This window comes from Elephas maximus, chromosome 1, assembly GCF_024166365.1.
Source record: "Elephas maximus indicus isolate mEleMax1 chromosome 1, mEleMax1 primary haplotype, whole genome shotgun sequence".
NCBI lineage: Eukaryota > Metazoa > Chordata > Mammalia > Proboscidea > Elephantidae > Elephas > Elephas maximus.
Genome location: NC_064819.1, coordinates 229,038,408 through 229,051,034, shown reverse-complemented (window position 1 = coordinate 229,051,034; position 12,627 = coordinate 229,038,408). Strand labels below are relative to the sequence as shown.

The 12,627-nt window shown below is 38.0% G+C and overlaps 1 protein-coding gene across 4 annotated transcripts in view; it reads right to left on the bottom strand.

The window, feature by feature from the left end:
- ARID1B (AT-rich interaction domain 1B) overlaps positions 1–12,627 on the bottom strand; it is a 502,278-nt gene that overhangs the window by 347,934 nt on the left and 141,717 nt on the right. For all 4 annotated transcript variants that reach the window (XM_049904492.1, XM_049904463.1, XM_049904483.1 and 1 more), the window contains exon 3: positions 10,342–10,491. In XM_049904492.1, the coding sequence (XP_049760449.1) occupies positions 10,342–10,491 (150 nt within the window). The remainder of the gene's footprint in view (positions 1–10,341; positions 10,492–12,627) is intronic.

The window sequence follows — 12,627 nt, the reverse complement described above, 5'->3', positions numbered from 1 at the left end:
ATAAAATACTTAGGAATAAATCTTACCAGAGATGTAAAAGACCTATACAAAGAAAACTACGAGACACTACTGTAAGAAACCAAAAGAGGCCTACATAAGGGGAAAAACATACCTTGCTCATGGATAGGAAGACAACATTGTAAAAATGTCTATTCTGCCAAAAGTGATCTATAGATTCGATGCAATTCCAATCCAAATTTCAACAACATTTTTTAATGAGATGGAGAAACAAATCATCAACTTCATAGGGAAGGGAAAGAGGCCCCAGATTAGTAAAGCATTACTGAAAAAGAAGAACAAGGTGGGAGGCCTCTCTCTACCTGATTTTAGAACTTATTATACTGCCACAGTAGTCAAAACAGCCTGGTACTGGCACAGCAACAGAGACACAGGCCAACAGAACAGAATTGAGAATCCAGACATAAATCCATCCACATATGAGCAGCTGATATTTGACAAGGGCCCAAGGTCAGTTAAATAGGGAAAAGACAGTCTCTTTAACAAAGGGTGCAGGCATAACTGGATATCCATCTGCAAAAAAATGAAACAGGACCCATACCTCATACCATGCACAATAACTCACTCAAAATGGGATCAAAGACCTAAATATAAAACCTAAAATGATAAAGATCATGGAAGAAAAAATTGGGACAATGTTAGGAGCCCTAATACATGGTATAAACAGTACACAAAACATTACTAACAATGCAGAACAGAAACTAGATAACTGGGAGCTCCTAAAAATCAAACAGCTATGCTCATCCAAAGACTTCACCAAAGGAGTAAAAAGATTACCTACAGACTGGGAAAAAGTTTTTAGCTATGACATTTCCGATCAGCGTCTGATCTCTAATATCTACATGATACTGCAAAAAGTCAACAACAAAAAGACAAATAACCCATTTAACAAATGGGGAAAGGATATGAACAGGTACTTCACTAAAGAAGCATTCAGGTAGCTAACAGATACATGAGGAAATGCTCAGGATCATTAGCCATTAGAGAAATGCAAATCAAAACTACAATGAGATTTCATCTCATTCCAGCAAAGCTGGCATTAATCCAAAAAAACACAAAACAATGAATGTATGAATGTTGGAGAAGTTGTGGAGAGACTGGAACACTTATACACTGCGGGTAGGAATGTCAAATGGTACAACCACTTTGGAAATTGATTTGGCGCTTCCTTAAAAAGCTAGAAATAGAACTACCATATGATCCAGCAATCCCACTCCTTGGAATATATCCTAGAGAAATAAGAGCCTTTATATGAACAGATATATGCACACCCATGTTCACTGCAGCAGTGTTTACAAGAGGAAAAAGATGGAAGTAACCAAGGTGCCCATCAACAGATGAATGGATAAATAAATTATGGTATATTCATGCAATGGAATACCATGCATCGATAAAGAACAATGATGAATCCGTGAAACATTTGATAACATGGAGGAACCTGGAAGGCATTATACTGAAATTAGTCAGCTGCAAAAGGACAAAATATTGTATAAGACCACTATTATAATAACTTGAGAAATAGTTTAAACAGAGCAGAAAATATTCTTTGATGGTTATGAGAAGGGGGAGGGAGGGAAGGAAGGAGAGGGGTTTTCACTAACCATATAGTAGGTAAGAATTATTTTAGGTGAAGGGAAAGACAGTACACAATACAGGCGAGGTCAGCATAAATAGACTAAACTAAAAAGCAAAGACGTTTCCTGAATAAACTGAATGCTTTGAAGGCCAGCGTAGCAGGGGCGGGGGTTTGGGGACCACAGTTTTAGGGGACATCTAAGTCAACTGGCATAATAAAACCTACTATGAAAACATTCTGCAACCCACTTTGGAGAGTGGCTTGTGGGGTCTTAAACGCTATCAAGCGGTCACCTAAGATGCATCAATTGGTTTCGACCCACCTGGATCAAGGGAGAATGAAGAACACCAAAGACACAAGGTAATTATGAGCCCAAGAGACAGAAAGGACAACATAAACCAGAGACTATATCAGCCTGCGACTGGAAGAACTAGATGGTACCTGGCTTACAACCAATGACTGCCCTGACAGGAAACACAACAGAGAACTCCTGAGGGAACAGGAGAGCAGTAGGATGCAGACTCCAAATTCTCACAAAAATACCAGACTTTATGGTCTGACTGAGGCTAGAAGGACCCCGGAGGTCATGGTCCCTAGACCTTCTGTTAGCCCAATACAGCAACCGTTCCCAAAGCCTCAGTCAGAGATTAGACTGGACTATGGGACAGAAAATGATACTGGTGAAGAGTGAGCTTCTTGGATCAAGTAGACACATGAGACTATGTTGGCATCTCCTGTCTGGAGGGGAGATGAGAGGACGGAGTGGGTCAGAAGCTGGCCAAAAGGAAAGGAAAATAGAGAGTGGAGGGAAGGAGTGCGCTGTCTCATTAGGGGGAGAGCAACTAGTAGTATGTAGCAAGGTGTATATAAATTTTTGTATGAGAGACTGACCTGATTTGTAAACTTTCACTTAAAGCACAATAAAAATTAAAAAAAAAAAACAACACAGGAAGAGAGCAATACAAACTGACTTTCGTTACAGACTTTAAGTTTCCATTTGATGAATATAAAGCAAACAGGGAACAGGAGAGAAAGTCTAGGGCCTGCCAAAAAGAAACAGATTTTGAAACAATGTTTCTCAAATAAATTAGGCACTAAGAAGGGCTATCTCTTTCACTTAGAGGTGTATAAACCCACTTAAGAGAGAGAAATACTTTACCTCTCCTGAACCTGACACTAAAAGGTAGGGGGAAGGAAAAAAAAATGCCTCCCTTGCGAATTAGTAACCACAAGCTAACCATCACCAGACTTTCTGGTCAAAATTAACACTTACCAGTGTGGTCTGCAAAACCTCAAGAAGAGAATTTCATTTAAAGTGGTCCCAGTGGCCATCACCACCTGAACCCACTAATCAATCTCGGCATCACTACTGGTGGGCCAACCAGACGATCCGTTCAACCTGAGGTGATCAGCCCCAGCGTCACCTATTACACACCATGCCAATTAGTAATGATGTATGTAAGAAACCACCGACACTTAAGTGACATAAAATCACCACCACTTATCAGGTTTTCAGATGTTGCAGCTGAGGAATTCAGATAGGGAAGAAAGGGGACGGCTTGTCTCCACACCATGACATCTCAGCTCGGAAGACAAATGCCAAGGGGACTGGAAAGCTGGGGTCAGGATCACCTGGGGGCTCTTCACTCCCACGTCTAGGGCCTGGGCCGGGATGACTCCAAGGCAGAGTTTGCTGGAAACGTCGACCAAAACCCTGACACAGGATCTCACCGCATGGTGTGGGCTTCGCGTGCCACAGCAGCTGGGTTCCAACGGGGAGAGTCCCATCATGGAATGTTCCAAGAGAAGCTGGCAGAAGCTGTTGGCCTTTTCTGATGAAGTCTAGGACTTTGCTAGGTCCCTTCTATCGTGATGTATTTCTGAAGCAGTCACAAGCCTGTCCAGATGCAGGGGAGAGTCACTGACTCCACCTTTGCACAGAAGAAGTGCCAGAAATGTTGGGGACATGATTTTAAATGATCACAAACAAAAATATTTATGTTTAAGCCTTTGGGACTAACTTGCAATTTACAGGAAAATAGAGAGGGGCTAGATGAATAAGTTAAACCCCATGGAGAGAAAACCACCAGACAAAGCCATTCCACAGGACAACTGACCCAGTTTTTTCAACATGTCAAAGGCACGAACTGGGGTGTGGAAAGAGAGAACTGTTCTATATAAAAGGACCTCATGACCAAATCAATTTAATAACCTTGTTTGAATCCTGCTGGAGACAAAGGAACTCTGAAGACATTCTGAGGACAATTGAGGATATCTGAATATGGCTGGGGTAGTAAATGAAAGAAATCATACTTAATTTAGTAAGATGTCACGATAGAACTGTGATTATGCAAGAAATACCCTTATTTTTTATAGACATATATCAAACTATTTAGCAGTGAAATGTTACGTCTGCGATTTACTTAAAACATTTTGAAGAAAGGGAGGGAGGGAGACAAAGAAGAAGGGAGGGAAGCAAATATGGCAAAACATTAATAATACTAACTCTAGGTTATGGCATATGAGGGCTCATTATATCATTGCTTATCTACATATTAGGAGTTTTTATAATACGAAGTTAAAAAAATAAAATACAAAAGTAACTCCAAGTGATTAGTGCCCAGAAGCGACGGGCAAAAGCAAACACCAAGCCTTCTGAGGGAAGGGAACGAACTTACTCCTGGGCCCCAAAAATGTGCACCAATCAAACTTCAAAAAACGAGCAACTCACAGAAAAAAATCTTAAAATACTGAGAACTAAAAAAAATGAGAGCTTAAAAAAAACCCACAAAATCATCAGCTATTAGAATAATCAGAAAATATAATTTAAAAAAACTACAAAAGATAGAAAAAGGGTTAATCAAAATATAAAAAAGATAACAAAAAAATGACTGTAGAGCACTTTTAAAAAATAAAGTAATTCAAATCAAAAACGCAACAAACAGATTTCACAGCATATTAGCACAGATAAAATAAACTGGAAAAGAGCCCTACCTAAAACTATCTAGAATGTACCACTGTGAAAAAGTAAAAGAAAAGAAAGACATTAAAGGCATCCAGACTGGAAAGAGAAAAACTGTCCATATTCGCAGATGACATGAACCTGTATGTAGAAAATCCCAAGCAACCCACAAAAACCTACTGGGACTAACAAGCAAATTGGAAGGCTCCCTCTTGTCAGGATGGCAAGTCTCCCTCAAAAGACCCATAAAATCAACATAATCCCTATGAAAACCTAAAACGAAACAAACCTCAGCACACTTTTTTGTAGAAATTGATAAGCTGACTCTACAATTTATATTGAAATGTAATGGGCCTATTAGAATAGCCAAAATAATTTTGAAAAGGAAGGACAAAGGTGTAGAACACATAGGGGTAGAATATATACTACCCGATTTCAAAACATACCGTAAGGCCACAAAATTCAAGACAGTATGGTACTGGCACAGGCTGGGCATATAAATCAGTAGAACTGATTTTCAACAAAGGTGCCAAGTCACTGAATTGGGGAAAGGATAGTCTTTTCAACAAATGGTGCTGGGGTACAGCTACATGGAAGAGATGAACATAGGCCCTTATCTCATACCATACACAAAACACTATTCATAGACCTAAATGTAAGAGATAATACTATAAAACTGCTAGAAGAAAATCATCGTGATCTCTGCTTGGGCGGAGTTCTTAGGTAATATATGAGAGGCAGGGTCCATAAAAGAATAAGCTGATAAACTGGATTCATCAAAATTAAAAAACCTTTGCCATTCAATAGACAACATTAGGAAAAGATAAGCCATGAACTGGGAGAAAACATTTGAAAATCATGTATCTGATAAAGGGCTTGTCCAGAATTTACACTTCTTAAAAGAACTCTTACACTGCGATAATAAGGGAACCAAAAATCCAATTAAAAGCGGGAAGAAGACTGAATAGACATTTCACCAAAGAAAATATGTGAATGGCTAAAAAAACACATGAAAAGATGGTCCACATCATTAGTCAGTCCAGTTTCATTCATGAATATTAATTCAAGAAACCTAAGCAAAGGTTAGTAAGAGAAATCCAATGATGTTAATCAAAAAGATAATATAATATGCAGCGTGGTTTATTACAGAATCCAAGTGTAGTTTTAAAACTTTTTTAAAAAATACATCTTATCACAATGACAAGAGCAAAAGAAAGTGATGGTCTCGATAGATGCAAAACACACATAAGTCAGCATCTATTAATGATAAAACCTCTTGGAAAACTAGAAACAGAGGGAAACTTCCTGAACTGAATAGAGGGCAGCTACAAAAATAATAGTAATAAATAGCCATTATATTTAGTAAGGAGTCCCTGGGTGGTATAAATGGTAATGTGCTCAGTCACTAACCAAAGATTGGAGGTTTAGGTCCACCCAGAGGCGCCTCAAAATAAAGGCCTGGAGATCTGTTTCCAATAAAATCAGCCAGTGAAGCCCCCTACGGAACACAGCTCTGCTCTGATGTGTGGGGGTGGCCCCTAAGTCAGAGTCAACTCAACAGCAAACAGTGGAAGGTGGTAAGTATTTAATAAGGAAACGCTAAAAGCATTCGTTTTAATCAAGGATAATATAAGAATGGTCAGTCCTTTTAAACACTGCCTTGCAGAAGCCAGTCTGCCAAAAGACAGAAAGAGGGTAGAGAGTATTTTTTTTTTTTTTTTTAAGGAAAACTGATATTAATTGCAGATACTTTTTTTACCTAAGAAAACCTAAGGGGATCTACAAACTATTAGAATTAACAAGAGTTAAAAACAATATGCATTTTGGATATAGCGATAACAATCGGAAAATGTAATTTTTAAAAGGGTACAATTTACAATAGCAACAAAAAATAAGGCATATAAAAATAATTCTAACAAAAAAATATACAGTAGCTCTTTATAAAGAATGTTATAAAAAGAGATTAAAACTACCTAAACAAATGAAGAAAGTGGAGAAATCTGTCAATTAGGAGGAGAGAAGGAACTGCTGGACAGTGAGACATTCAGAAAATGAAAAATGGTCCTGAGAACAACTGCACTGTAACATCCCCCACAGAATATCAACAGTGTCCGAAACAAGACTGGACAAGCCCACTTCTGACCACGAAAATGACTCAACAGCCCTTCTCCTAACTCTGTCTTTCTCTAAAGGGCTTCTTTACCAATGACATTCCTTGTCCCCACTCGAATGCTCCAAAACAATTAATCAACAAAGCATCCCTAGCTTCTTGAGAACCACCAATCTAGAAATGAACTTCACTTCCCCCAATCCTTCTGGAATCATCCAGCACATGGCCCAGCCCCGTAAGAGGCCCCCTCCTATCTTTCCCAGTTCACGATGCTCCCAAGGTTCCAGGAGTACGTTCTCCCTGGCCTGCAGGAACCTAAGCTAAATAGACCCAGTTATTATTATTATGACTCTTACCTCTACTGATGCTATTACTACAGGTGCATTCCTGGTATTTGTTCAGTAGGCCTCAACGAGGCAAAAATTGTTCAAGTAAGTTACTTCTGTTTGTCTTACCATTATTCTTTTGCAAGTATCATCTACTTCACAGAAAAAGAAAGAATGAAAAAAAAGATTCCATACAAAAAAAAAAAAAAAAAAGACAAAATTATTAGGAAAAAAACAATGGTAAGAAACAAACAAGAAAATTTATATGAAAAAATAGGCAAACAAAAGTACCCAAGAAAACTCTGAAAAAGAAGAGTTATGAGTATATACTAACCTTACCAGATACTAAAACATAAAAAAAAAAAAAAATAGTATGGCACTAATACATTAAGGACTAATAGGAAAAAAAAAAAATCTCAGAAATAACCCCAAGTATTATACTTAAGGGATAAAAGTGGTATCTAAAATGTATGGAAGACAGCCTACACAAGAAAAGGTGTTAAATAAATACGTAGCCATCTAGAAGGGAAAAAAAATTGTTTTAGATCATACCTCTCTCCACAGATTGGGATAAATTAAATGTAAAAATGAATCTATAAAAACACTATACAATAAAAGGAGAGTGTTCCTTTATAGTGCTTAAGTTTAGAAATAATCCAAATGCCCATCAAAAGAGAATGGGTAAAATGGAATGAAGCTATAAAAAAATAATCAGGGATCTCTCTACATACTTCTCTGGAAAATTCTTCAGACAATATGGTTAAGTGGCAGAAACGGAAAGGAGGCTTGACAAAGAAGAGTGTGTAGAGTATGTTAAAACATGCCATCATTTTCCTTAAAACAGTAAAAATTAAAATACAGTATTTTGTATGCATATATATAAACTCTAAAAAGACATAAAATAAACTAATAAAGTGGTTGCCTGGCAAAGGAGGGGGAGGTGGTGAACTGAGTAGGGAAGACTAGGGTAGGAGCCAGATTTTCCTTATTCTTTCCTTATACTTTTTAATTTTTGAAATATATTAATGTATTGATTATTCAAAACATTAAACGTAACTGAAAAAAAAAAAAAACAGTTAAAGACACTAAGTAAGGTATCTTAATGGAAACTTGGAATTATCTTTTGTATCAATCACATCAACAAAAGACACAAAGTATTATTTACTGGTTCCCTTATATAAAATCAACCCTAGGGGGCAGTTCTACTCTGTCCTATAGGGTTTCTATAGGGTTGCTATGAATCTGAATCGACTTGAGGGCAACGGGGTTGGTTTTTTTGTTGTTGTTGTTGTTGTTGTTTTGGTTTTTACATAAAATCAGTAGATTATGTTTGCTATTTTGGATATAAAAGGAGAGTACGCAGAAGGGCATGTTTGAGCTCCTAAAAAGTACTAGCTTAATCCATCTAATACTGTTGTGCCTTTTTGGTTTTTGAATATCTATGAATTCTGGGTTTTATGAATTCAGTATTACATATTCTTACGAAAATTTGCCTTGATTTTGAAAATATTCTATTTGTAAATTTTGCTTTGTTTGGAGATGGATTTGGGGAGATTATTTTGCTTTCAAAGGTGCAAGAATAACCAAAAAAAAATCAAACCCATTGCCGTCAACTCCAACTCATAGCAATGCTATAGGACAGAGTAAAACTGCCCTACAGAGTTTGCAAGGAGCAGCTCGTGGATTCAAACCACTGACCTTTTAGGTTAGCAGCCAAGCTCTGAACCAGGATGCTACCCTAGATCTCATTTCCGAAAGAAACTTGCCAAATCTCTTACAGGGAACAGTCAAGACTGGGAAAGCCCTGGCCACTTCCTGTAAAAAGGAAGGAAAGTCTGAGCTTGGTCCTGATGGAAATAACAGACATCCAGAATCCTAGATCAAGCAGTTTTTATATTCAGGGATTCATTTTAGCACACTGAAGTAAAATGAGTAATGTAATCTCTCTATTGAGTCCTAAATTTTGATGACGTGACAAGCCATTCTGTGTGTACAGAGAAGTTCAATAAGGTTCTGAAAGCCCCTGAAAAAGCCCATAATTTTATATCTTAAAAACCCAGATACCACTCTCTCTTACTTCAAAAACACTGATATGAAACTTTTTAAATTCACCACATTTTAATAACAGGCTAGACTAGGTAACTCCAAAATAAAGTACATCCCTACCTCAACAAACCCCAGATATATTACCAAAATTCTGAAGACACACATGCAAAAACTAGGCTCTACAGGATCCTAAATCTCAGCCGTTGTTTTAACGTGTTTTATTTAAAGTCATAAACTCTTTTCAGGACTCTTAAATAAAAGTCTCAAGGCAAAAGACTCCAACAAGCCCGAGCAAATACCTAAGGAACCAGATGAATTGATTAAAATTAAGCTCCCTGTATTTATATATTTTGCTTAGCACCCACGACCTATTCAAGACGTATAAGAAGCACTTCAAAAACTGAGCAGCCAACGTCACGTCACCTTCTTCCTCTTCTTATGACTGCCACCCCCACAAAACAGAAAGGAGAAAGGAAAACATAAAATGGGAAGTTACATTTTGATGCTGATGTTGGGAAGCGCTATGAAAATTTTATCTGGATTCAGGGTGAGAATCCCTCGCTCATGACTCCTTTTAATGTCATTCATCAATGGGTCCCTTAAACAGAAGATGGAGCTGAATCCTTGCACAAAGTACATATATGCACTGTTTCTCTACAGATCACGTAAGCTTGAAATATATAGCCCAATAACCTAAAAGAGTATTTAATGAGGCTAATTTAAACTAAAAAAACCCGAAACTGCTTAATATACTTAAAGTACATGATTCTTTTTAGTATTTTAATATATTGTAATTGAAGTGATTATCTGTTTACAAGGTACTTTAAGAAGAATAACACTGCCAACGGCAATGATGATGGTTTGATGTAACAGCACTTGCCATTAAAACACAAACAACCAAAAAAGCTCAAGATATAAATACCATGCATGTGCCAACTAGCAAGATGAAATGATCGATAAAACCATTCTCCCAAATATGCCTCAATAAAATGGCAGGGCACTTTCTTGCAAGATTTCAAACACAAATTACACTGAGCATGAAATGACTGACATTTTCTGCTGTCACTAACCAGTAATGCAAGCAACTATGAAACTAGTCATTCTTCTCACCCTTCAATCTGAAACATCCAAAAATAGATAACTAAATAAAAATTGAGATTAGGGTATAGTTTTGCATTTTCCCAGAACCACATTTTGTTCCCCTGAGAGCATGATTTTGAAAGCGGAACAGACAGGTCTCTCAGGCAGTTCTGTCTATCCTTGAACATGATGTGGAGGAAGCCCAGAGAGCTGGGGCACTCACCTGCTGCGGCTGGTACCTCTGCTGGGACTGGGATGGCAGATACTGTGCCTGCGGTGGGAGGTGCGGAGGCTGCGGCTGCTGGTTGTAATATGGCTGTTGGCCTTGTTGGCAGTAACCACTGACACCTTGCTGTCCATACTGAGGTGGCATCTGTCAAAAAGTCAAGCAGAGCAAGCTAAAGTCAAAACACACAACTGAATGAAATTAAATATGGTTTCAATTCAGCAACGTGAAGAGAAGTGGGTCCTCATCTAAGCAGCTGAATTCAGTACGTTTAATCCTTTCTTTGTTAGATAATCGACATATTACCTTCTATTCACATACTATCAACGAAGGCAAAAGATAATCTGACCTTGCCTTGAAAACACAACATATTTATCAGATATTAAACATTGATGACGTCTTAAAAATCCAGTGGAATTAAAAAAAAAAAAAAAACAGAGCTCCTAATACTGACATTTAAAAAAAGCCTCCGTTAAGGAGGTCAAAGAAGCATTACGTTAAACCCATTCTTGTGCAGGACTGAAAATTAAAATGAACCTCAACAGTCTCCTGTGTGGAAGAGCTCGGCTGCTCACCAAAAGGTCAGCAGTTCGAATCCACCAGCCGCTCCTTGGAAACCCTATGGGGCAGTTCTGCTCTGTCCTGTAGGGTCGCTAGGAGTCGGAATCCACTCACTGGCAACGGATTTGGTTTGGTTTCATTTTGCAGAAAGCTTGCAGTTTGGGTGCACACAACAGTGCATGTTTGCTTCTCATTTCAAACAGCAGTTTAAGCTAGAACTTTCCAATCACATTTGTAGCAGATATGCACCAGTTCCATTAGCAGCTCCATTTAGTAATTATTTTTGCTAAAAGGGAAATACATTCCTGTACAACCAGGTGAAACCCTTTTAGGAAAAAAAGGGCATCACATCATATAATCATCAGTGTGAGCTCTTGAAGGAAAGATATCCATCATATCTACTGAAGGACAGTTCTGTCCTAGTTGATAAAACCAGTAATGCTGTAAAGCAAAGTGCCATTGTTGTTGTTGTTGTGTACCGTCAAGTCAATTCCAACACACAGTGACTCTACATGACAGAGTAGAACCGCCTCCCGTAGGGTTTCCTAGGCTGAAATCTTTACAGGAGTAGATTGCCAGGTCTCTTCTCTCATGGAGCTACTGGGGGGTTTGAACCTTTGACCTTGCACTTAGCAACTCAGCACTTAACCACTGAGCCACCAGGGCTGCAAATACCAGGGAGAACTAGATAAAAATGACCTAAATCCATTTTCTCCATTTCTAATTTACATGATCTTAAAAATCCTTGAAATCATTGTTCAAAGCAAAATCTTTCCTCAAACAATATATGTGACATTAATAATACTTTTATTTATTTATTTTTAATGAGAAATCTACTGATGCTTTCTATAATTGGGAGAGAGAGTGAGAAAAAGAAAAAAGCAAGACAACAGGGCAGCAAAAGGCACTCAAGAGAGAACAGTGACCTCACTCTATTAATACCACAATATGGTCTGCACGGGAACTCAGAGAACACCAGCCCCATAAACCCACACACCTAAGAAATCAGAGATCAACTCCAGATAAACACTTAAAAATCAAATTCACTATAGGCTACTGAATCAGAATAGAGAAGAGAAGGAACAGTAAAAAGAGGAAAACATGAAAACACTTTGCCTCTGAGACGAATTCACACATTAATTCATAACATACACAACGGAGTAAAAGGAAAAAATGCAAAACTCACATTCATATTCCTTTTGACCAAATCTGTTAGTGACGATCAGAAGAAAATAGGCCCCAATGGCTCACAAACACCTCTCATCCCACACTGCCTCAACTGAAAACCATTTAACAGCACAGTTGAATTCTTTGCTTTTATTTATTTTACAGCTTGATATCTCATAATGAATGTATGTCCCTGCCTTAAGCCAAGCCAAAGAATTTCCATAAAATACAACTCCACATGCTAGAATACCACAGAGTACCACAACACATATCCTTCCCGTTCAACACCCATATGTTTGATCTGATATCTAATACTATATTTCACACCAGCATCTTTGCAGTCTGATTTGAAGCAGTTAGGATAACACTTTTACCAGTGTTAAAATCACTGTAAAGCTCAGTCAACAGAGCCAGCAATCCCCCTATGAGTTGCACTTTAATATGTTGACTTTTTGGTTTACATAAACCCTTACACACAATATGGAAGTGTTGTTTGGGGATTGGGGCTCAATTTTCTAGGCAAGACAACAAGACATATTGCAGGAACCTATAAAC